The sequence below is a fragment of the Kogia breviceps genome, chromosome 4 (assembly GCF_026419965.1).
Source record: "Kogia breviceps isolate mKogBre1 chromosome 4, mKogBre1 haplotype 1, whole genome shotgun sequence".
Classification (NCBI taxonomy): domain Eukaryota; kingdom Metazoa; phylum Chordata; class Mammalia; order Artiodactyla; family Physeteridae; genus Kogia; species Kogia breviceps.
The window spans coordinates 9,091,869-9,114,027 of NC_081313.1; the positions used below are offsets into that span (position 1 = coordinate 9,091,869).

The window sequence follows — 22,159 nt, forward strand, 5'->3', positions numbered from 1 at the left end:
CATGCATATTAAAGAAGCACAGCATTATGATTAGTTTTTAGTTGGTGCTAAGCCAAGAGCTAATTTTCTCCTGATGGTCTTGCAGCTTGAAGGTCAAGTTTCTTACCAGGTAAGGCCAAAGGCCAGGCTCTAGAGCCTGTGGTATTCAAGGGTGATGCCTTCCTTGAGGATACCTCCTTCAGGGGTGCCTTTTTTGGGGATTCCAACTTGGGGTCAGCTAGCAAATATCCTGATCATGCTTTACTTCTTCTTTTTTTTTTTTTAAACATTTCATCAATGACATCTAGGCCAAACCACTCCTTTATAGCCATGGAATTTGACACCAAGATAATGTAGCCTAGTCTCGCTCAGGACAATTGGCAAGGCGTATTAAAGTTAAAGCTCAAATGCAGATCTCCTAATTTCAAATCAAAGGTCATATAACATTCAATAACTAGAATTTAAGATGAATAGATTTTCTAAGATCCCTCTTTGATTGTTAAATTAACTTATTGATTTCATCAAAGTACAAAAGTTTACTATGTCAATAGTTCAGTACATAAACCCCAATTAAAAACAAATTCATTAATTGGCTTTTTATAATTCTTATGTTGCTATATCATTTCTTGAAGTTCCATTAGTGACCACCTCTCCTTGAAGGTAAGAAAAGGAAAGTGTCAGCCTGTCGCATATTTTTACGATTACTTCCACTTGGAAATAGAGACAGAAAGTTAACATTAGCTTTTTCTTTTCTTTTTTTTTTTTTTTTTTTGGCTAGGGAATAAGCATGATTTGGGCTTTGTTATACAATGAATTAAAATAGGCTTCATACTTGTCAACATGACCTTGCTAGAAGAATGTTTTAATTTATTACAAATTGTTTCCGAAAGTAAGAACAAACAGTGAAAGCCAACTATTGGAGTATTATTATGGGCTGAATTATGTCCCTCCCAAGCTCAGATGTTAGGTCCTAACCCCCTGTACCTCAGAATGTTACTGTATTTAAAAATTGTCTTCCAAGAGGTAATTAAGATAACATGAGGTCTTTAGCCTGGGCCCTAATCCAATATGGTGTCCTTAGAGGAAAAGGAGATCAGGACACAGACGCACAGAGGGGAGACCAAGTGAGGACATGGCCAGTAGGCGGCCACCTGCAAGCTGAGGACAGAGGCCTCTGAGAATCAGCCGTGCCAACATCCTAATCTTAGACTTCTAAGCTCTAGAACCGTGAGACAATAAATTTCTGCGGTGTCAGCCGCCCCATCTGTGGTGCCTTGTTATGACAGTCCAAGCAAAGTGATAAGGGTACAAACGGCCGCCTCCTTCTGATTAGGTAAAGAGGAAGTGCGTTAGAGGCATTGGGGAGCACCATGGAAACTGGAGCCCCGTCACTGATGGAGCTGCAGAGATGGGCAAAGCAACCATCCTCTCTGATGGACTCCTAAGACCCCCTACTCATTCTGCCTCCCTGAATTCTGTTCCCTTCCTTCAAAGAGGACCTTTATTATTGAGCCATGACTCAAGAGAACCACCCACTTTGCCTCCATAATAGATACACTGATGAGGAAGTGGAGAACTGCTCAGGTGGGGAGCACCCTCTGCTTTAGGAGCAGGTGTGGGAAGATGGAGTGGGGGGGGTGAGTGATGTCGTGTCTGGGCGTAGCATCCACGTAGACTAGGTCCTCCCCTTTTCAGGGCCCGGGTAAGAATACTCAATTCAGCGGCAACACAAGATTGGGATAAATCCAGAGCTCATTCTACAAGGCTTAAAAATACTTTAAAAAACAGATTCTTTTTATTAGATGCATAATATTGGCAACCAACTGAACTTACATAAAAATAATAATAATTCTTCTTTCCTGCGTCTAACACAAGAGTAGACCAGATAAAATAAATTTCCTAGGAGCTTTCTAGGGAGAGTGTGATTATCACTAGTATGACTTTGTGATGGGGTTTTCTCAAGGTCACTCTAGGATTAGTGGCACCATGGGACCAAGCGCTCATCCATTATATAGGTTAAAATGACTAATTGAGGGTCTGAGTTTAATTATACTCATAAGCAAAGGCACAGTGCAGCCCTTTTGACGGCCTTAATAACATTCTCTGTACACGAAGAGAGATGGAAAAAATTAGGGCTGTATATTGTTGTCCTTCCAGACAAGATGCTGAAGTGGGAACAGAATAATCAAAATAAAGAAATGACGGGGCGGCAGCAGGAAATGAGCTGTGGATGTTAGTTAGCAATGCCAGCCTTATGTTAATTATTTCCGCTGGAGATAAAGTCCTACGTGCTCACGATGAAATGTAACACAGCCAGACAGTAATGCCTATCCAATCCGAATTGCCGTTTTGAGCTGGCAGATTTTTAAAAAGTGAAAAAGGATACTCAGCAAGGCTTTACCCACAGTTCATGCTGAAATGATAATAATGGCCAGGAAGGGATCTTTGGGATATTGATTTATGATATTTTATCATTTAAAAAACTATTTATTTATATTTGGCTGCGTTGGGTCTTCGTTGCTGTGTGCGGGCTTTCTCTAGTTGCAGTGAGCAGGGGCTACTCTTCATTGTGGTGCGCGGGCTTCTCATTGCCATGGCTTCTCTTGTTGCGGAGCACGGGAGCTAGGTGTGCAGGCTTCAGTAGTTGTGGCTCGTGGTCTCTAGAGCGCAGGCTCAGTAGTTGTGGCGCACGGGCTTAGTGGCTCTGCAGCATGTGGGATCTTCCCGGACCAGGGATCGAACACGTGTCCCCTGCACTGGCAGGCGGATTCTTAACCACTGCGCCACCAGGGAAGTCTCTGATTTGTGATATTTTAAATGGAAAAACACAGTCACGTTTCACACTAAATCCAGAGAGCATTCATTCTGTACACAGCTGCTGGAGCCGACTTCCTTAAATGAGACTTAAGTCATGTCACGTGCTCTGCATGAGACCCGAGAATGACTGCTGGCTGTCCATGGTACCCAAGAAGTTCACAGCCAACAAGTCCTCCTAGCTTTCAGAAGCAAGTTCAAAGTCAGGAGGGAAAGGGAGGCTGGCTCATAAATGGGCAGAAAACATAAGCCTTGGATCCACACGTGGGGAGATGATTCTTTCACAGCCACCCATCAAAGAGGTTGGATTTGAACTTCTTTGGCGGAGGCAGCGTCACCTGGGCTTGCAGAGCCAATCCTGCGGCAGGGGGTGAGCTGCCTTGAACGTGAGCTATGGAGGGGAATGGCCTTGGCTTAGGGAAAAACGGCTTTTTATCTGGGTCTGTTTGTATCTGTTCAGGGTGTGGGCACTGTTTGGGGGCAGGCAGCTTCTCTGAGTTATTCACCCCTTTATTTTCCTGTGCTGTGTCCTCCGGTGGCTGCTCTGCTTGGCAGACTCCACTGGGTTCCTTACTAGGGTGACCTTATCAGGCTCCTGGAGCTGCCTGAACAAAGTGCCACGGTCTGGTGGCTTAAACGACAGAATGTTATTCTTGCATAATTCTGGAGATTAGAAGTCCCAAATCAAGGTGTCAGCAGGGCTGTGATCTCTCTGAAGGCTCTGGAGAAGAACCCTTTGCCTCCTCCAAGCTTCCCGTGGCTGCTGGCAGCCCTTATTCCTTGGCTTACAGCTGCATCACTCCAGTCTCTGCCTCTGTCTTCACACGGATTTCCTCTCTGTGTGTCTCTGTGTGTATGTCCTCTTCTTATAAAGATACCATGCTTTAGGAATTCGCTGGTGGCACAGTGGTTAAGAATCTGCCTGCCAATGTAGGGGACATGGGTTCGAGCCTTGGTCTGGGAAGACCCCACATGCTGCGGAGCAACTAAGCCCGTGCACCACACTACTGAGCCTGCGCTCTAGAGCCCATGAGCCACAACTACTGAGCTCACGAGCCACAACTACTGAGCCTGCTCTCTGGAGCCAGCGAGCCACAACTACTGAGCTTGTGTGCCTAGAGCCCGTGCTCTGCAACAAGAGAAGCCACCGCAACGAGAAGCCCATGCACCACAACGAAGAGTAGCCCCCGCTCGCCACAACTAGAGAAAGCCCGCATGCAGCAACCAAGACCCAATGCAGCCAGAAATAAATAAATAATTAAATATATTTATTTTAAAAATAAATAAATAAAGATAACACACTTTAGATTTAGGGCCTACCCTAATTCTGTGTGACCTCATTTTTAAAAAAAAAATTTATTGTATAGTTGACTTACAATGTTGTGTTAATTTCTGCTGTATAGCTAAGTGATTCAATTGTACACATATACATTCTTTTTCATATTCTTTTCCATTATGGTTTATCACAATCTATTGAATATAGTTTCCTGTGCTCTGCAGTAGGACCCTGTTGTTTATCCATGCTATATACAATAGTTTGCACCTGCTAATCCCAAACTCCCAATCCATCCCTCTCCCACACCCCCTCCCCCTTGGCAACCACAAGTTTGTTCTCTACGTCTGTGAGTCTGTTTCTCTTTCGTAGATATGTTCATTTGTGTCATATTTTAGATTGCACATATGAGTTATATCATATGGTATTTGCAGTATGACCTTACCTTAATTTAACTAATTATATCTGCAAAGATCCTATTTCCAAACAGGGTCACATTCTGAGGTTCCTGGTTGACACAGATTTTGGGGGACACTTATCCAATCTACTGCAGTGACCTCAGCCAAAATGAGCTTGTCCATAGGCTGAGTCAGTATGACCTTCACTAGTGAGCCTTCAGTGTGCGGTTGGTCAACACACATTTTGGCTGAAGGTGATAATTATTCCAGCCAAAGGTTACTGGAAGGTATTTGATTACACACTGTGCAGTGAAACAATCACAGGTACACAACTGAATCAATTTCAAGGCCTAAATCACCTGATTAAGGCCATAGAAAAGTGGTTTCCCTGGAAGCATCCTTAAGCATAAAAAAGAAAAAACTAGCACAATAACTTCATGCATAATTAAGTCCTAGGCTGATCTAACATTTTCCCAAATTTATTTTAGGACATATTTGTAATTTTTTATTAAAAATTAAAGCTTTAATTGAGCAGAATTGGAACAAAAGACAAAATTAGAAAAGGGGGACAAATGAGGCGTGTGTACTGGGGACAGGGTGGGAGAGGGTGGGGCTGGGAGGAAGTGTGCAGAGATGAGGCCCACCCCCTGCCCAGCACCCCCAGCTCCAACTGCCACCAGCCCCACATGCCACCACCTCCCAGAATCCCATAATCTAGCTGTGATCATTCCTACCAACTTGTTCCTCCAATAAAATTTAAGAGATCTGCTTTTCCATTTCTATCCTTTTTTCTCAGTGATGGAGAGATGTTTCAGGAACAAACAGGTCAGCTTTTGAAAAATTTCATTTCCTACCCCCAAAATGAATTTTAAATGGAAAAGGACTAAGGGCTTTACCTTTTCATTTTATATTTTATATGTGCTTAAATTTTTGCTATGTCAACGTGATATGCCATCTTCCTATGAAGATTCACCATGCCTTTTTAGAAAAGGCAAAGCCCATAAAAGGAAACGAAATTGAGTTATTTGTAGTGAGGTGGATGGACCTAGAGTCTGTCATTCAGAGGAGAAAAACAAATACCGTATGCTAACACATATATATGGAATATTTTAAAAATTGGTCCTGAAAAACCTAGGGGCAGGACAGGAATAAAGATGCAGACATAGAGAATGGGCTTGAGGACACGGGGAGGGGTAAGGGTAAGCTGGGACGGAGTGAGAGAGTGGCATGGACACATATATACACTACCAAATGTAAAATAGATAGCTAGTGGGAAGCAGCCACATAGCACAGGGAGATCAGCTCAGTGTTTTGTGTCCACCTAGAGGAGTGGGATAGGGAGGGTGGGAGGGAGAAGCAAGAGGAAAGAGACATGGGGATATATGTATATATATAGCTGATTCACTTTGTTATAAAGCAGAAACTAACACACCATTGTGAAGCAATTACACTCCAATAAAGATGTTAAAAAAAAAAAGAAAAAAGAAAAGAAAAGGCAAAGCCAAGAGGCTCTTCTCTTTAGAATGTTCCCAGTTAGTATGTCCTGTGCTTGAGGCTGGTGGGGTGGGCACCACCATCAATATTGGTACAACACGTACTGCCAAAGAGAAGGCTCGAGAAACTGGACAGTCTTTTAAGATATTTTAATTTGTCTAAAGATTGGACAATGTTAGTGTTCTAGATTTTAGCTTACTAAGGCATAGACCTTTTTTTCCAACTTAAATTTCACTCTGATAAGCTTTTGAATATTTAAGAGTGGTACAATTTGCATTTATAATCGTTTTCTTTCTTTCTGAAAAATAAAAAGGTGTACTCCTTCAGAATAGTAATTGCTTACATTCCTAACCTCTGCTGCCTGCCCTGAAATGACATAAACAAGTTTGTATCCTGCTAGGAACAAAAATTGAGAATAATGTTCTCTGATAATGGTCTGATCAATTTACTTTTACCTACCATATGCTCCTACTGGAGTTATAAGCTACACTAGGCTAGGAAATACTATCCTTGGAAAGAGTTTTATTTTCTTTTACATTTCATTTTCTTTATATATTCTTGAAACTGTAGCTATAGAAACAAGCCAAAAATATTAACTCATTTTATGTCATCAGTAAAAGGATGGAGGAATCTAAGGACTGGAAAAATAAAGTCAACTCTACTATCTAGAACATGCCTTAAAATTTAGTCTTAAAAAAAAAGACACTCATCGTTCTAATTGTCAAAATTAAGATTTAAGATAGAGGTGGAGAGAAGGGACTTAGGTGGGGCTTTGTGACTAACTCTGTCTGGGTTCCCTGCCATCCATACTTTGGGTCTTAGAGGAGGAGAGGGAAAGTAAGAAATAAGGGGGAGGGAGAAGACAGATGACAATTAAAGGCAAAAGGGATGTTAGCTAAGCGGATGTCACTTGGTAAATGTTGAGAAGCAAATTAAAAGAACCAGCACAAAGAAGAGTGCTGTCCATTCATTGGTCATGTGTTTGTTTGTGTTGCTCTAGCACAGATCTGCAATCTCAACTCACATATAACATTATATTTCCCCTCAGTGTGGTATAGTGGGGATGGTCTGGATCAGGAGTCAGGATGTGGGTGAAAATACTGGCTTCACGACTTACTACATATGAGCTTTTGAACTTATAATAAATACGAGAATGAATGATGTATTCAAAGAAGAACTTCCTGGTCCTTGCAAGTCAGGAATTTTATGAATAAAAATACTCCTTTTAATTTTACATAAAAATTGTGTCTCTATACACAGTGTGTAAAATGATTTAATGAATATCTACTATGTTTCCAGGTCATGTTGCAATGACTGAATGAACAAACTGTCCCCCCCCATACACTCACACAAAACACAGACACACAGACACACACACACACACAGCTCCCATCTTCAATTTCTCTGCATTTCTTGAGAAAGGAGACTTCCTATTCCAACTCAATATCAGGGATAACATCACCTGAGGACAGATACTGAATCCAACTTAACTGACATCTCACATATTAAATATATTAAATAGTGACCTCATGCTATCTTGCTGCTTGTACTGTTTTTATACAAAGTATTATTTGACAATGAATGGTAATGAGAAAAATACAATCTCAAAACAAATTTACAAAATGTATGATTATGTCAAGGACTAAATTATATTTAACTCCCAACAAAGGCTTTGGAGACTTTCTATAACTGAAGTATATAAAAGGAAATAATTTAAAAGAATTTTAGACAACAGAATGGTCCTTGACAATAATGCCTTAGTTTTCAAGATGGTTGCCTAATAAAGAAGATCTAAAAAGATAGAGAAGTTCAGTAGTAAGAATTATTTTGTACACAGTTTATTTTCTTACAGTTACTAATTTTCTTTGCCTTGATCCAGTGGAATACCCATAAATCACACCAAGGGAACTGAATTGTTTGCCGGTTGTGACAACTCACTTGGTTTATACCAAAGTAGTCACATTTCGCTTCCAGAGTTTTTTAAGAATTCCTTAAACACACACACACAAACACACACATGGCACACCTTTGTAGAACAAATGCAAGTTATTGTTTTCTTTTACCAGATAAACAAGGTCCTAAATCATGTGCTTATGTTTTAGCCTGATTTCATGGAATATGATAGTGATGGTTATGACACATTGGAAAAGACTTATAACACTCAACTGAGGCATTTTTACACAATTTAGGTAACCTACAAGAGTAAAAAGAGTGTTCAGTTGGGGAATTAAGGATAAAGGAGCAGCAGCTACTCAGGGAAGGTTTTTTTGTGGCAATGGGAGAAGTACAAGAGAGCAAATCCAACTCCAAGAAAATATTGAAGCCTCTCCTGTGTTGTGTTTGCAAGTCCCCAAATAGAGGCAATTTTTGGACTCAGAGCCCACTGCCTGAAATCCTGGCTGAGTCCCTAGAAGAAAAAAGACCCTGTAACATATCTATGTGGCTGACAGGACCTTGGTGCTCAGGCCTCCTGTCAAGCCTGAGCCTCTGAGGTAGGATAGCCAAGTTCAGGACATTGGACCACCAGAGACCTCCTGGCACCATGAAATATCAGTCGGTGAGAGCTCTCCCAGAGATCTCCATCTCAACACTAAGACCCAGCCCCACTCAACGGCCAGCAAGCCCCAGTGCTGGAAGCCCCATGCCAAACAATTAGAAAGATAGGAACACAACACCACCCATTAGCAGAAAGGCTGTCTAAAATCATAGTAAGTTCACAGACACCTCAAAATACACCACAAGACGCAGCCCTGCCCACCAGAAAGACAAGATCCAGCCCCACCCAGCAGAACACAGGCTCCGGTCCCCTTCACCAGGAAGCCTGCACAAGCCACTGAACAAACCTCACCCACTGAAGGCAGACACCAAAAACAATGGGAACTATGAACCTGCAGCCTGCGAAAAGGAGATCCCCAAAAAGTAAGGTAAACTAAATGAGAAGACAGAGAAATATGCAGCACATGAAGAAGCAAGGTAAAAATCCAAGAGACCAAACAAAGGAAGAGGAAATAAGCAGTCTACCTGAAAAAGAATTCAGAGTAATGATAGTAAGATGATCCAAAATCTTGGAAATAGAATGGAGAAAACACAGAAAACGTTTAACAAGGACCTTGAAGAGCTAAAGAGCAAACAAACAATAATGAAAAACAGTAAATGAAATTAAAAATTCTCTAGAAGGAATCAATAGCAGAGTAACTGAGAGAGAAGAACGGATAAGTGACCTGGAAGATAAAATAGTGGAAATAACTACTGCAGAGCAGAATAAAGAAAAAAGAATGAAAAGAATTGAAGACAGTCTCAGAGACTTCTGGGACAACATTAAATGCACCAACATTCAAATTATAGGGGTCCCAGAAGAAGAAGAGAAAAAGAAAGGGTCTGAGAAAATATTTGAAGAGATTACAGTTGAAAACTTCCCTAACATGGGAAAGGAAATAGTTAATCAAGTCCAGGAAGCACAGAGAGTCCAAAACAGGATAAATCCAAGGAGAAACACACTAAGACACATATTAATCAAATGATCAAAGTTAAATACAAAGAAAAAATATTAAAAGCAGCAAGGGAAAAGCAACCAATAACATAGAAGGGAATCCTCATAAGGTTAACAGCTGATCTTTCAGCAGAAACTCTACAAGCCAGAAGGGAGTGGCAGGACATATATAAAGTGATGAAAGGGAAAAACCTACAACCAAGATTACTCTACCCAGAAAGGATATCATTCAGATTCAACAGAGAAATTAAAAGCTTTACAGACAAGCAAAAGTTAAGAGAATTCCACACCCCCAAACCAGCTTTAAAACAAATGCTAAAGGAACTTCTCTAGGCAGGAAACACAAGAGAAGGAAAAGACCTACAAAAACAAACCCAAAAGAATTAAGAAAAAGATAATAGGAACATATATATTGATAATTACGTTAAATGTAAATGGATTAAACGCTCCAACCAAAAGACACAGACTAGCTGAATGGATAAAAAAACAAGACCCGTATATATGCTGTCTACAATAGACCCACTTCAGACCTAGGGACACATACAGACTGAAAGTGAGGGGATGGAAAAAGATATCCCATGCAAATGGAAATCAAAAGAAAGCTGGAGTAGCAATTTTCATATCAGACAAAATAGACTTTAAAATAAAGACTATTACAAGAGACAAAGAAGGACACTACATAATGATCAAAGGGCTGATCCAAGAAGAAGATATAACAATTATAAATATTTATGCACCCAACATAGGAGCACCTCAATACATATGGCAAATGCTAACAGCCATAAAAGGGGAAATCGACAGTAACACAACCATAGTAGGGGACTTTAACACCCCACTGTCACCAATGGACAGATCATCCAAAATGAAAATGAATAAGGAAACACAAGCTTTAAATGATACATTAAACAAGATGGACTTGGTTGATATTTATAGATATTCCATCCAAAAACAACAGAATACACATTCTTCTCAAGTGCTCATGGAACATTCTCCAGGATAGATCATATCTTGGGTCACAAATCAAGCCTTGGTAAATTTAAGAAAATTGAAATCATATCAAGTATCTTTCCCGACCACATGCCATGAGACTAGATCTCAGTTACAGGAAAAAAATCTGTGAAAAAAACAAACACATGGAGGCTAAACAATACACTACTTAATAACGAAGTGAGCACTGAAAAAATCAAAGAGGAAATCAAAAAATACCTAGAAACAAATGACAATGAAAACATGACGACCCAAGACCTATGGGACGCAGCAAAAGCAGTTCTAAGAGGGAAGTTTATAGCAATACATTCCTACCGCAAGAAACAAGAAACTTCTCAAATAAACAACTCAGCCTTACACCTAAAGCAATTAGAGAAAGAAGAATAATAAAAGCCCAAACTTAGCAGAAGGAAAAAATCATAAAGACCAGATCAGAAATAAGTGAAAAAGAAATGAATGAAACAATAACAAAGATCAATAAAATAAAAGCTGGTTCTTTGAGAAGATAAACAAAATTGATAAACCATTCGCCAGACTCATCAAGAAAAAAAGGGAGAAGACTCAGATCAACAGAATTAGAAATGAAAAAGGAGAAGTAACAACTGACACTGCAGAAATACAAAGGATCATGAAAGATTACTACAAGCGACTACATGCCAACAAAATGGACAACCTGGAAGAAATGGACACATTCTTAGAAAAGCGCAACCTTCTGAGACTGAACCAGAAGAAATAGAAAATATAAACAGAACAATCATAAGCAATAAAACTGAAACTGTGATTAAAAACCTTCCAACAAACAAAAGCCCAGGACCAGATGGCTTCACAGGCAAATGCTAGCAAACATTTAGAGAAGACCTAACACCTATCTTTCTCTAATGCTTCCCAAATATAGCAGAGGGAGGAACATTCCCAAACTCATTCTACGAGGCCACCTTCACCCTGTTACCAAAACCAGACAAAGATGTTACAAAAAAAGAAAACTACAGGCCAATATCACTGATGAACATCGATGCAAAAATCTGCAACAGAATACTAGCAAACAGAATCCAGCAGCACATTAAAAGGATCATACACCATGATCAAGTGGGGTTTGCCCCAGGAATGCAAGGATTCCTCAACATACGCAAATCAATCAATGTGATACAGCATATTAACAAAACTGAAGGAGAAAAACCATATGATCGTCTCAATAGATGCAGAAAAAGCTTTCCACAAAATTCTACACCCATTTATGATAAAAACCCTCCAGAAAGTAGGCATAGAGGGAACCAACCTCAACATAACAAAGGCCATATATGACAAACGCACAGCCAACATCGTTCTTAATGGTGAAACTGAAACCATTTCCTCTAAGATCAGGAATAAGACAAGGTTGACCACTCTCACTGCTATTATTCAACATAGTTTTGGAAGTTTTAGCCACAGCTATCAGAGAAGAAAAAGAAATGAAAGGAATACAAAACAGAAAAGAAGAAGTAAAACTGTCACTGTTTGCAGATGACACGCTACTATACATAGAGAATCCTAAAGATGCTATCAGAAAACTACTAGGACTAATCAATGAATTTGGTAAAGTAGCAGGATACAAAATTAATTCACAGATGTCATTTGCATTCCTATACACTAACGACGAAAAATCTGAAAGAGAAATCAAGGAAACACTCCCATTTACCACTGCAACAAAAAGAAAAAAATACCTAGTAATAAACCTACCTAAGGAGACAAAAGACCTGTATGCAGAACTATAAGACACTGATGAAAGAAATTAAAGATGAAACAAATAGATGGAGAGATATACCATGTTCTTGGATTGGAAGAATCAACATTGTGAAAATGATTCTACTACCCAAAGCAATCTACAGATTCAATGCAATCCCTAGCAAACTATCACTGGCATTTTTCACCGAAGTAGAACAGAAAATGTCACAATTTGTATGGAAACACATAAGACCCCGAATAGCCAAAGCAATCTTCAGAAAGAAAAACGGAGCTGGAGGAATCAGGCTCCCTGACATCAGACTATACTATAAAGCTACAGTAATCAAGATTGTATGATACTGGCACAAAAAGAGAAATATAGGTCAGTGGAACAGGATGGAAAGCCCAGAGATAAACCCACACACATGTGGTCACCTTATCTTTGATAAAGGAGGCAAGAATATATAATGGAGAAAAGTCACCTTCTTCAATAAGTGGTGCTGGGAAAATTGGACAGCTACATGTGAAAGAATGAAACTAGAACACTCCCTAACACCAAACCCAAAAATAAACACAAAATGGATCAAAGACCTAAATGTAACGCCAGAGACTATAAAACTCTTAGAGGAAAACATAGGCAAAACACTCTATGACATAAATCACAGCAAGATCCTTTTTGACCCACCTCCTAGAGAAATGGAAATAAATACAAAACTAAACAAATGTGACCTAATGAAACTGAAAAGCTTTTTCACAGCAAAGGAAGCTATAAACAGGACGAAAGGACAACCCGCAGAATGGGAGAAAATATTTGCAAACAAAGCAATGGACAAAGGATTAATCTCCAAAATATACAAGCAGCCCATCTAGCTCAATATCAAAAAAACAAACAACCCAATCCAAAAATGGGTAGAAGACCTAAACAGACATTTCTCTGAAGAAGACATACAGATTGCCAACAAACACATGAAAGGATGCTCAACATCATTAATCATTAGAGAAACGCAAATGAAAACTACAGTGAGGTATCACCTCACACCAGTCAGAATGGCCATCATCAAAAAATCTAGAAAAAATAAATGCTGGAGAGGGTGTGGAGAAAAGGGAACCCTCTTCCACTGTTGGTGGGAACGTAAATTGATACAGCCACTATTGAGAACAGTATGGCGGTTCCTTAAAAAACTAAAAATAGAACTACCATACGACCCAGCAATCCCACTACTGGGCATACACCCTGAGAAAACCATAATTCAAAAAGAGTCATGTACCACTATGTTCATTGCAGCACTATTTACAATAGCCAGGACATGGAAGCAACCTAAGTGTCCATCGACAGATGAATGGATAAAGATATGGCACATATATACAATGGAATATTACTCAGCCATAAAAAGAAATGAAACTGAGTTATTTGTAGTGAGGTGGATGGACCTGGAGTCTGTCATACAGAGTGAAGTAAGTCAGAAAGAGAAAAACAAATACCGTATGCTAACACATATATATGGACTCTAAAAAAAAAAAAAGAAAAAATGGTTCTGATGAACGTAGGGGCAGGACAAGAATAAAGATGCAGACATAGAGAATGGACTTGAGGACATGGGGAGTGGGACGGGTAAGCTGAGATGAAGTGAGAAAGTAGCATTGACATATATACACTACCAAATGTAAAATAGATAGCTAGTGGGAAGCGGCTGCATAGCATAGGGAGATCAGCTCTGTGTTTTGTGATCACCTAGAGGGGTGGGAAAGGGAGGGTGGGAGGGAGACGCAAGAAGGAGGGGATATGGGGATATATGTACACTTATAGATGATTCATTTTGTTATACAGTAGAAACTAACACAGCATTTTACGCAATTATACTCCAATAAAGATGTTAAAAAAAAAAAAAAGAGTAGGGCTTCCCTGGTGGCGCAGTGGTTGAGAATCTGCCTTCTGATGCAGGGGATACGGGTTCGTGTCCCGGTCCGGGAAGATCCCACATGCCGCGCAGCGGCTGGGCCCGTGAGCCATGGCCACTGAGCCTGTGCGTCTGGAGCCTGTGCTCCGCAACGGGAGAGGCCACATCAGTGAGAGGCCCGCGTACCACAGGAAAAAAAAGAGTGAAAAGATATGTAGACATTGGAAGGAAATGTATAAAAATGCTAATGATGGTTATCTCTGGGGGGTGAAGATTATGGGTGACTGTTAATTATTAGTTTATGCTTTCATGTATTTCTAGTAGTCAGCAAAAAACAGGTATTGCTTATAAAATTTGAAAGAAAATAATAAATGTCTTTAAAAGTGAAAAAGTGATTAAAGCTATAAATTAATGGACCAGATCAAGGTATGCTAATATTACACAAACCCGCTATATCACCTTCTTGTACAAATTCACTGTATCATTTTTCATATAAAATATATATTTAATATATAAAAATGACTAGAAGAACAAATGCTGTGAGTTTATTTTCTGCTTTAAGAAGCACCAAAGAACCAAATTCTTTCTAAATATTGTGATAGAAAAAAAATTGTTCACTGCAAAGGTATAAGCCCAGATCTGATTTATAAATTGAGATGATCTGGTTATTAATTTACATTTTAAGGACTATATTTAAATCATTTCTGCAGTTCCAGGAGGACTTTTGCTGAGACTACTGCATTATCCATAATTTAGCATAGTTATGTCTGTTTGAAATCCTTTTGTTTTGGGGGATTTGATTTATTAAACCTCAGTTACATACAAATAATGGTATGTGCCATAAAACTTCTCTAACATTTGATAAGACACCGAAGCTACCATTTTAATAAGAATAGTATGACTAAAAAGAAGAAAAAAATTCCAAGATAAAAAGCAGAACTACAACAGCTATGGAGATAGTTCTCATAGCTACAAATCAGTGATGGTTAAATTAATCGAATGGAACAAAATATTGATATTTACTGTTGTCTACAGGATGTACCTTAGAAATGAAGCCTGCAGGGCAGCCCATAAGTTCACAGCTCTGCTCTTAATGTCACCTCTCCCCTCCCTACCCGCTTCTACTCTGTCCTGTAAAATTGCTCCCAGACATAGCTGATCATTGAGTTCTCTTGGTCAAAGCTTCGCCGTATCTCTCTGTTCCTCACAGACTCAAGTCTATTCTTTTTAGCTCGCTTTGAACGCCCTTTATCACCTGGAATGAAACAACTAAACAAGCCGCACTTCCTAAAGTCTGCTAGGTTTGCAGACCGCCTGCAGATCCTCCCGTGTCAGCATCAGGGTGTTCCTGCTGTACTTTCTGGCCTCGGGCATCTCCCAAAGCATTGACTGGTGATGTCCTTTCTCTGCTTGACCCCAGTCTCACCTGGTTCTTGAAACCTTTTGTGACCACACTCACTGAGTTAGCTCCTGCCTCCGCAGGTTTTCCTTCTATACTATCCTAATCATAGCTTTGTATTATACTAAGATATAACACTAGGACTCATTGTATGGGTACCACTGTCTTCCACTAGAAGAGGAGTTTCTGAAGGGCAGAAGAGGTTGCCATGTTTACTTCAGCCTCCCTGGCCCTTCCCTGGCACACAGCAGGCACTTAGCAAATGCTCATGGATGAAACTGCTGAAAGGCAGGAACAGCATACATACTAATTTCTTTACGGTAAATAAAGATCTAGGTTTTGTTGGAAAAATTAAGAATGTAACTACAACCTCACATACTAATACGTAGAATCTTCCATCATGATATAAATATTTACGACTGTTTTGGTGTTTTTCCAACTTGGTTCTAAGTAAATGGTAATAGTAGAAATTTCTTGAAATCTTTCATCTGCTGAGTCTTTATTTGATAAGTTCCTTTTGGCCCCTTCCCAAGGCTATTTTCTTCCTCTCTTAGTCCAACCTGTTCATTAATGTAAACTGATTCATACACACATTTAAATAAGAGAGAAAAAATTATATTTCTTTCTGTAAGAAGGGAAGTGTAACCGAGCAGGACACTGTGAGGTCTTCCCGGAATAGACTCCCACCCATGTCGTCCACCTGCCTTTTGTCTGTAGAAAACCTTTAGCCAAAGAATAAATTTAATCAGAGAAGTGAGAAAATGCAGAAAGAAAGGAAAAGAGGCAAGCAAGACAAAGTAATGATACTTTAGCCATTAAACAAAGTCAAGTACCTTTAGTTCTTCCCCAAGGACTATAGATGATATTCTGAGCCATGTGCTTTGAGCTGTTTTGCAGATACTGAAACCCCCACCAGATGGAAGAAGTTAACTGTACGCTGCCCACAAAGCACATAGACCCCAGACTGGCTGGAACCAGAAGGTTGATGACTCTCACTCCCAGTTACCTCACCACCAACCAATGAGAAAAGCGCCCACGAGCTGGTCACGCCCTGCACCTTGAACCCTAGGAGACTCCTCACTACCCCTTCCCGTGTGGGACACACTGTCCTGAGCGCAGTAGCCTGCTGTGGTCCCCTTGGCCTGGCAAAGCAATAAAGCTATTTCTTTCTACCTCACCCAAAACTCTGTCTCTGCGTTTCTATTTGGCACCAGTGAACAAAGGCTAAGTTTTGGCAACAGAAGGAGTTTATTGAATTAAGAGGGAAGTGAAGTACTCATCACATTTTGAGAGATCTTGCTTTGTCATTCACAGGATAAACTCGGAAAAGTGGGAAACCCCTAAACCTGGTTTCAGCTGGACTAAAAAAAAAAAACCGATGAGGCTACGTGAAACACTTTCTAAATCAGATGTCCTCCTTGTTGTTTCCTGTGATGTGGTCAATCCTGGCTCGCAGTAGAGCAGCACGGGTCAAGCCTCTGTGTGTGTGAACTTGGCCAGATGACCTACAAAGGGGACCTGTGAACCGACACTAGTCTGCTTCCTTCATCTGACTTTTCATCAAATGAAGCTGAATGCTCATATATCAGTCTCCTTCATCCTTATGTCAAACATCATGAATATATAGTTATGTTATTATATTATTCAGAGAGAATTTTAACTGATGGAACTTAGCAGATCTTTACAGACTATACGTATACAATTGATTCTGAGGCACTTCCTTCCACAATCTTCACTAGGAACAACGACACTCTTTACAAGTCAAGGATGCTAAGAAAGGAAAATTACTTGTAACAGCTACATATAACTGAAGTAGAAAAATCAGGTAAGAAGGGTCAGAATTAGCTTTGGAAGAGTTATATTTCTGCTGGTGGGGCAGGAGGTTTCTGAAGGATAATAGAATTTAAGAGGTTATAAAATGGACGTCTCAAAAATGGGGTTTAGAAAACTGTAAATTTGACTTATGGAGGAGCCTATCCAGAGAAATCATGTCAAAAGATCATTATTTCATGACCTTGAGGAAAAGCAAAATTGTCAGAGGGTTTCCTATTCCTGCCCATGAATGCACATCGATATTTATGGAGGCCAACTCTCTTTACCTCCCTTTATACATGCCCATTCACACAAACACACACACCCCTCTCAAGACTGCAGGCTGAGTACTGTTATAAATATTCATGAGCTCATTATTATTAATGTGACCAAGGCGATTCCGTTCCTTCTCCAGTAGAGGCTGGTTCCTGTACCTAGAAACTGACCAACTGTAAGAGAAATGGCAGCTTTGAGGCAGCCAAGCTGAAGCAATTCTGTACATTTTACTTTTGAAATACAGATGAATTGACTAGGTATTTTAAATCACATCCATCCTATCATTAAGTTTAACTGGCAGAGATTTCCCACTTTGGTACAACGTACAACATCCTTGGGAACACAGTTTCTAGAGTCTGGAAGAAGTATACCTTGATTATTACATTCTTTTCTGAGAGCAAAAAATAAACAAAACATCTAAAATATCTCAAGAGATTTCCGGGTGATGAGTTTTGTAAGAAGGCATTGGGAGATAATTACAACATATTTGCTACTTTTATTATTTTAAAAAGACATTTCACACCATTTCCTTATTAAAGAGCTATTTTCAAGGAATACAGCCTCTTGCAGTCACGTTGAAAATTAAAAAAAAATAAAAATAGCTACTGGAGACCGTTAACTAGATCCCTATGTATTTATCATAGACTCTTCTTCTAACCAATTGGTCTGCCTGGTTATTCAAGATGCATGATATATCACAACAGGGAAATGACTGATAACTATTGCTTTCAATCAAAGAAAACTATTTTTGGTTGGAATGAAAATGTTTATTTTTTTGCCTCAGACATAAGAAAACATGTTAAATAAGTCAAATACTGGGGTCGGCTGAAGACAGTGGAAGATGCATATACCTCTTCAGTACCTCATTAGAAATGATCTTCGGGCTTCCCTGGTGGCGCAGTGGTTGAGAGTCCGCCTGCCGATGCAGGGGACACGGGTTCGTGCCCCGGTCCGGGAAGATCCCACGTGCCGCGGAGCGGCTGGGCCCGTGAGCCGTGGCCGCTGAGCCTGCGCGTCTGGAGCCTGCGCTCCGCAGCGGGAGAGGCCACAACAGTGAGAGGCCCGCATATCACAAAAAAAAAAAAAAAAAAAAAAAAAGAAATGATCTTCACCAGCTTCGTGCACTCTGTTGCCGTGTCAGTATTCTAAAACACTCTGATCCTTAGCAAAACAGCAATTAAAGTTACAGAAACAAAAAGCACCTGTTGACAGAGGGAGGTAGCAACGACGCGGGACTCACCTTAGGCATCCAGTGGCATTTCGCAGCACCTGTGAGGAATGCAGCTGTATTTTCCGATCGTCCTGAAGAGGTGAATTTTCCCAGCCCGAGTGGGGGATGATCACGGCATTGGTCAACACGGCCAGGGTGTCCTGTATGATCGGCATTTTGAGTGCATCGCAAGATGAAAGGTTCCAAAGGACTCCTGCAAGATACACACAAACAGAGCTTTTGGATGGCCACTGTTTTCCCCAGTTAAGAGCACAGGCAGGAGGGACAAAGATAGTGTAAGCACGTGTGCTAGGGCATACCCTTCACTTTAGAGCATCTGTGTGAAGGCATTACAAAAGTGCTGTGAAAATCTGACAAGTAGGCAGAGGAACTGTAACATGATTATCTTTGTTCCATCGTGGCGAGTATCTGAGGTTGAGAGTGCTGATGGAATGGAGGATACCAACCAGGCTTCGGTCCACAGTTAGTACAATGGACCCAAGTATCCAAATTCTAACCAAGATCAAAGAGCTGTGAAAGTTATCTGAAATGGGCTAGTAAGACATCTGAAATAGACTAGTGAGACATCTTTGTTTTATCCAGGACCTCAATATGCACCTGTGGTCTGTTTGATTCACTTAGTTTCCATATAGAACCAGCCACCATTGTGCAGGACCTTTCAAGAATCTAGTATCAGGTCTGATGATAACAAGCTCAACACGAAATGTAAATTTACTGTCACTTGTGACCGCCCTGTAAGCTTTTCTCTGAAAACAACCTTCAGGGAGGGCCTACAGATTGTTAACAACAAAGAGAGCAGGAGAAAGGGGAGGGTGTGTCAACAATAGACAGAGACTTTAAAGTGGGATTAACTTTAGAAAAGGCCTTACGAGTTACATATAATATAATATCATTTGAAGATGCTTTTAAAGTAATTACTCTTTTTGTTGTTCCAAATTGTACATCTAAAGGTAAAAAAACTACAACAAAGAATTATATTCTCTTTTCTTCCTATGAAAGAAAGACTGCATTTCCCTCAAGACTAACCTAAATAGACACCGTCACTGCAGGTACTGAGAATAAAATATCAGTCATCTTTAGAAACACAACTTCCACTTTACTTGCTTAATAAGCTTTCAATAGATTTTGAAATGAGGTTGTGTTTCATTTATCACGTTATGAATACACAGAACTCACTTATTTCTGAAATTTGTTTTATTAGTTTCTTGCATAGCACATGTTGAACTATCTAAAGGCATTAATAATACTAACCTGAAAGTTAATGACATTGTCTTGTTAATAACTAAAATAACAGTTTAAAATCAGTTCTATAAAAAATGTGACTTTAGAGACAAACTTTTCCACTGGTCTTTCAAAAGAACATTTGCTGGTAATTTTATTTAGGTAAATGCAAAGGAAACAAAATGGTTTTGGTGCTGAGAATGTATAAATCAGTCCTTCAGTACAGGGGGTTGGACTGAGAGCAAATCCTGCCTGCCTGTTTTTGTAAATAAAGTTTTATTGGAACATGGCCCTGCCTATTCATTTACATATTATCTATGGCTGCTTCTGTCCTACAAGGGAAAAGCTGAGATTTTGTAACAGAGACAGTATGGCTCAAAAGCCTAAACAATTTACTGTCTGGCCTTTTACAGAAAAATCTTGTGCACCTCTGTGTTAGTATGTGGATCATTTTCTATACATTTCTGTGTGCATGTTTACCTTGCCATTAGAACCCTAAATTGACTGTATAAAAAAATGCTTATTGGTACACAGAAGTTGCTCAAAATATATTCTGACTTGGACAGATGTGAAATGCTAGGAGTATTATCATATGCATTTATTTTGAATTAAATAATATATGAAGCTTTTAAAAAAAATTCATCCCATTAGGAAACGTTTCACTGAATTTTGGGTAATCAAAATAAACAAAATGAATACTTTCATCCTCTTGCAGTCTAACAACAGTATTCTTTTTCCTAGTAAAATAATAAGTTTTCAGTTTAAAAAAAGCACATTTAGGACTTCTCTGGTGGTGCAGTGGTTAAGAATCCACCTGCCAATGCAGGGGACACAGGTTTGAGCCCTGGTCTGGGAAGATCCCATATGCCGTGGAGCACCTAAGCCCGTGTGCCACTACTACTGAGCCCGTGCTCTAGAGCCCACAAGCCACAACTACTGAGTCCGTGCACCATAACTACTGAAGCCTGTGCGCCTAGAGCCCTTGCTCCACAACAAAAGAAGCCACTATGATGAGAAGCCCGTGCATCGCAATGAAGAGTAGCCATTGCTGGCCTCCGGCATGCAACAACAAAGACCCAAGGCAGCCAAAAAAAAAAAAAAAAAAGTTGTTAAAAAAAGCACATTTAAATGAAATTACTATTTACACCATATTTGAAGATAACTTTAAAAAATACCACATTAAAGGGTTTGTGTCTGTTTTTCTTTTTTTAACTAAGGTATAGTTGACTTACAATATTTGCATTAGTTTCAGGTGTACATCAAAGTGATTCACTTATATATATATATTTTTCTGATTCTTTTCTGTTTTTCTAAGTACACAACACACCTATGCAGACACAAAACAATTTTTTTTTCATTCCTAAATCCTGATTTGAAAATGCCAATACATGAAAGTTGAGGCTTGTAAATGTTTTAAAATATGGATGGCATATTTTGCTATAAAATACATTTCCTCTAAAGACTAAATAGTAAAAGACTTTTGCATTTTTCCATGCAATGAATTTAAAAGAATCTAAAGGCATTCTATGATAATAAAGGAATTTTTACCATTTCCTAACAAACAGAAAAGAGGTAGGAAAGGAAAGGGGGAAAATCAAGAAAAGGTAAAGGCGTAATCTCATATCTGACGAGAAGTGAAAAGGATGGGAAAGAAGATGGCATTTCAGGTAACTCTTTATCGGGCTGTTCTCCGCATTACCTTTCTCATTAATTCATTGACTAGTGTAACCTAATTCCGAATCAGGCAGGAGAGAAGTTTCCCATTCACATTTGCGCTGCCTTTCCAGAAGGCTCCATCTGTGTTTCACATTCCAATGAACTTACCACAGTGCTTGACCCAAGTCTCTGAACTTTCTATCCCAGTTTCTATCTGCAGCCCACGTGTGCTTCCTCAACTTACAAGAAACGCAGCAGATCTCTGGTCAGGGGCAGCTTTACCATGTCTGCTTGGATGAGGACTTGGTCAAATGGATGCAACATGGCAGAATTTCTTTTGGGGGAATTCAGCAAACCAGTTAGTTGCAGGGCGCCCTCCAAACCTGGAGTTTTGGTTAGATTATCTGGACACAGAGACAAGCCTGAGTGTAGAATCAGCAGTCTCTGGGGACGCTGAGATAAAGGTGGGTATGTCTGGTAGGAGTCAAAAGTGGGAAACAGCTGGGAAGCCTACACCTGTCTTGCCAGAC

The 22,159-nt window shown here is 39.8% G+C and overlaps 1 protein-coding gene across 1 annotated transcript in view; it reads right to left on the reverse strand.

The window, feature by feature from the left end:
* The window catches only part of CTNND2 (catenin delta 2), a 961,852-nt gene that overhangs the window by 166,121 nt on the left and 773,572 nt on the right, over positions 1-22,159 (reverse strand). The window contains exon 13 of the mRNA XM_067030803.1: positions 18,762-18,945. Within this exon, the coding sequence (XP_066886904.1) occupies positions 18,762-18,945 (184 nt within the window). The remainder of the gene's footprint in view (positions 1-18,761; positions 18,946-22,159) is intronic.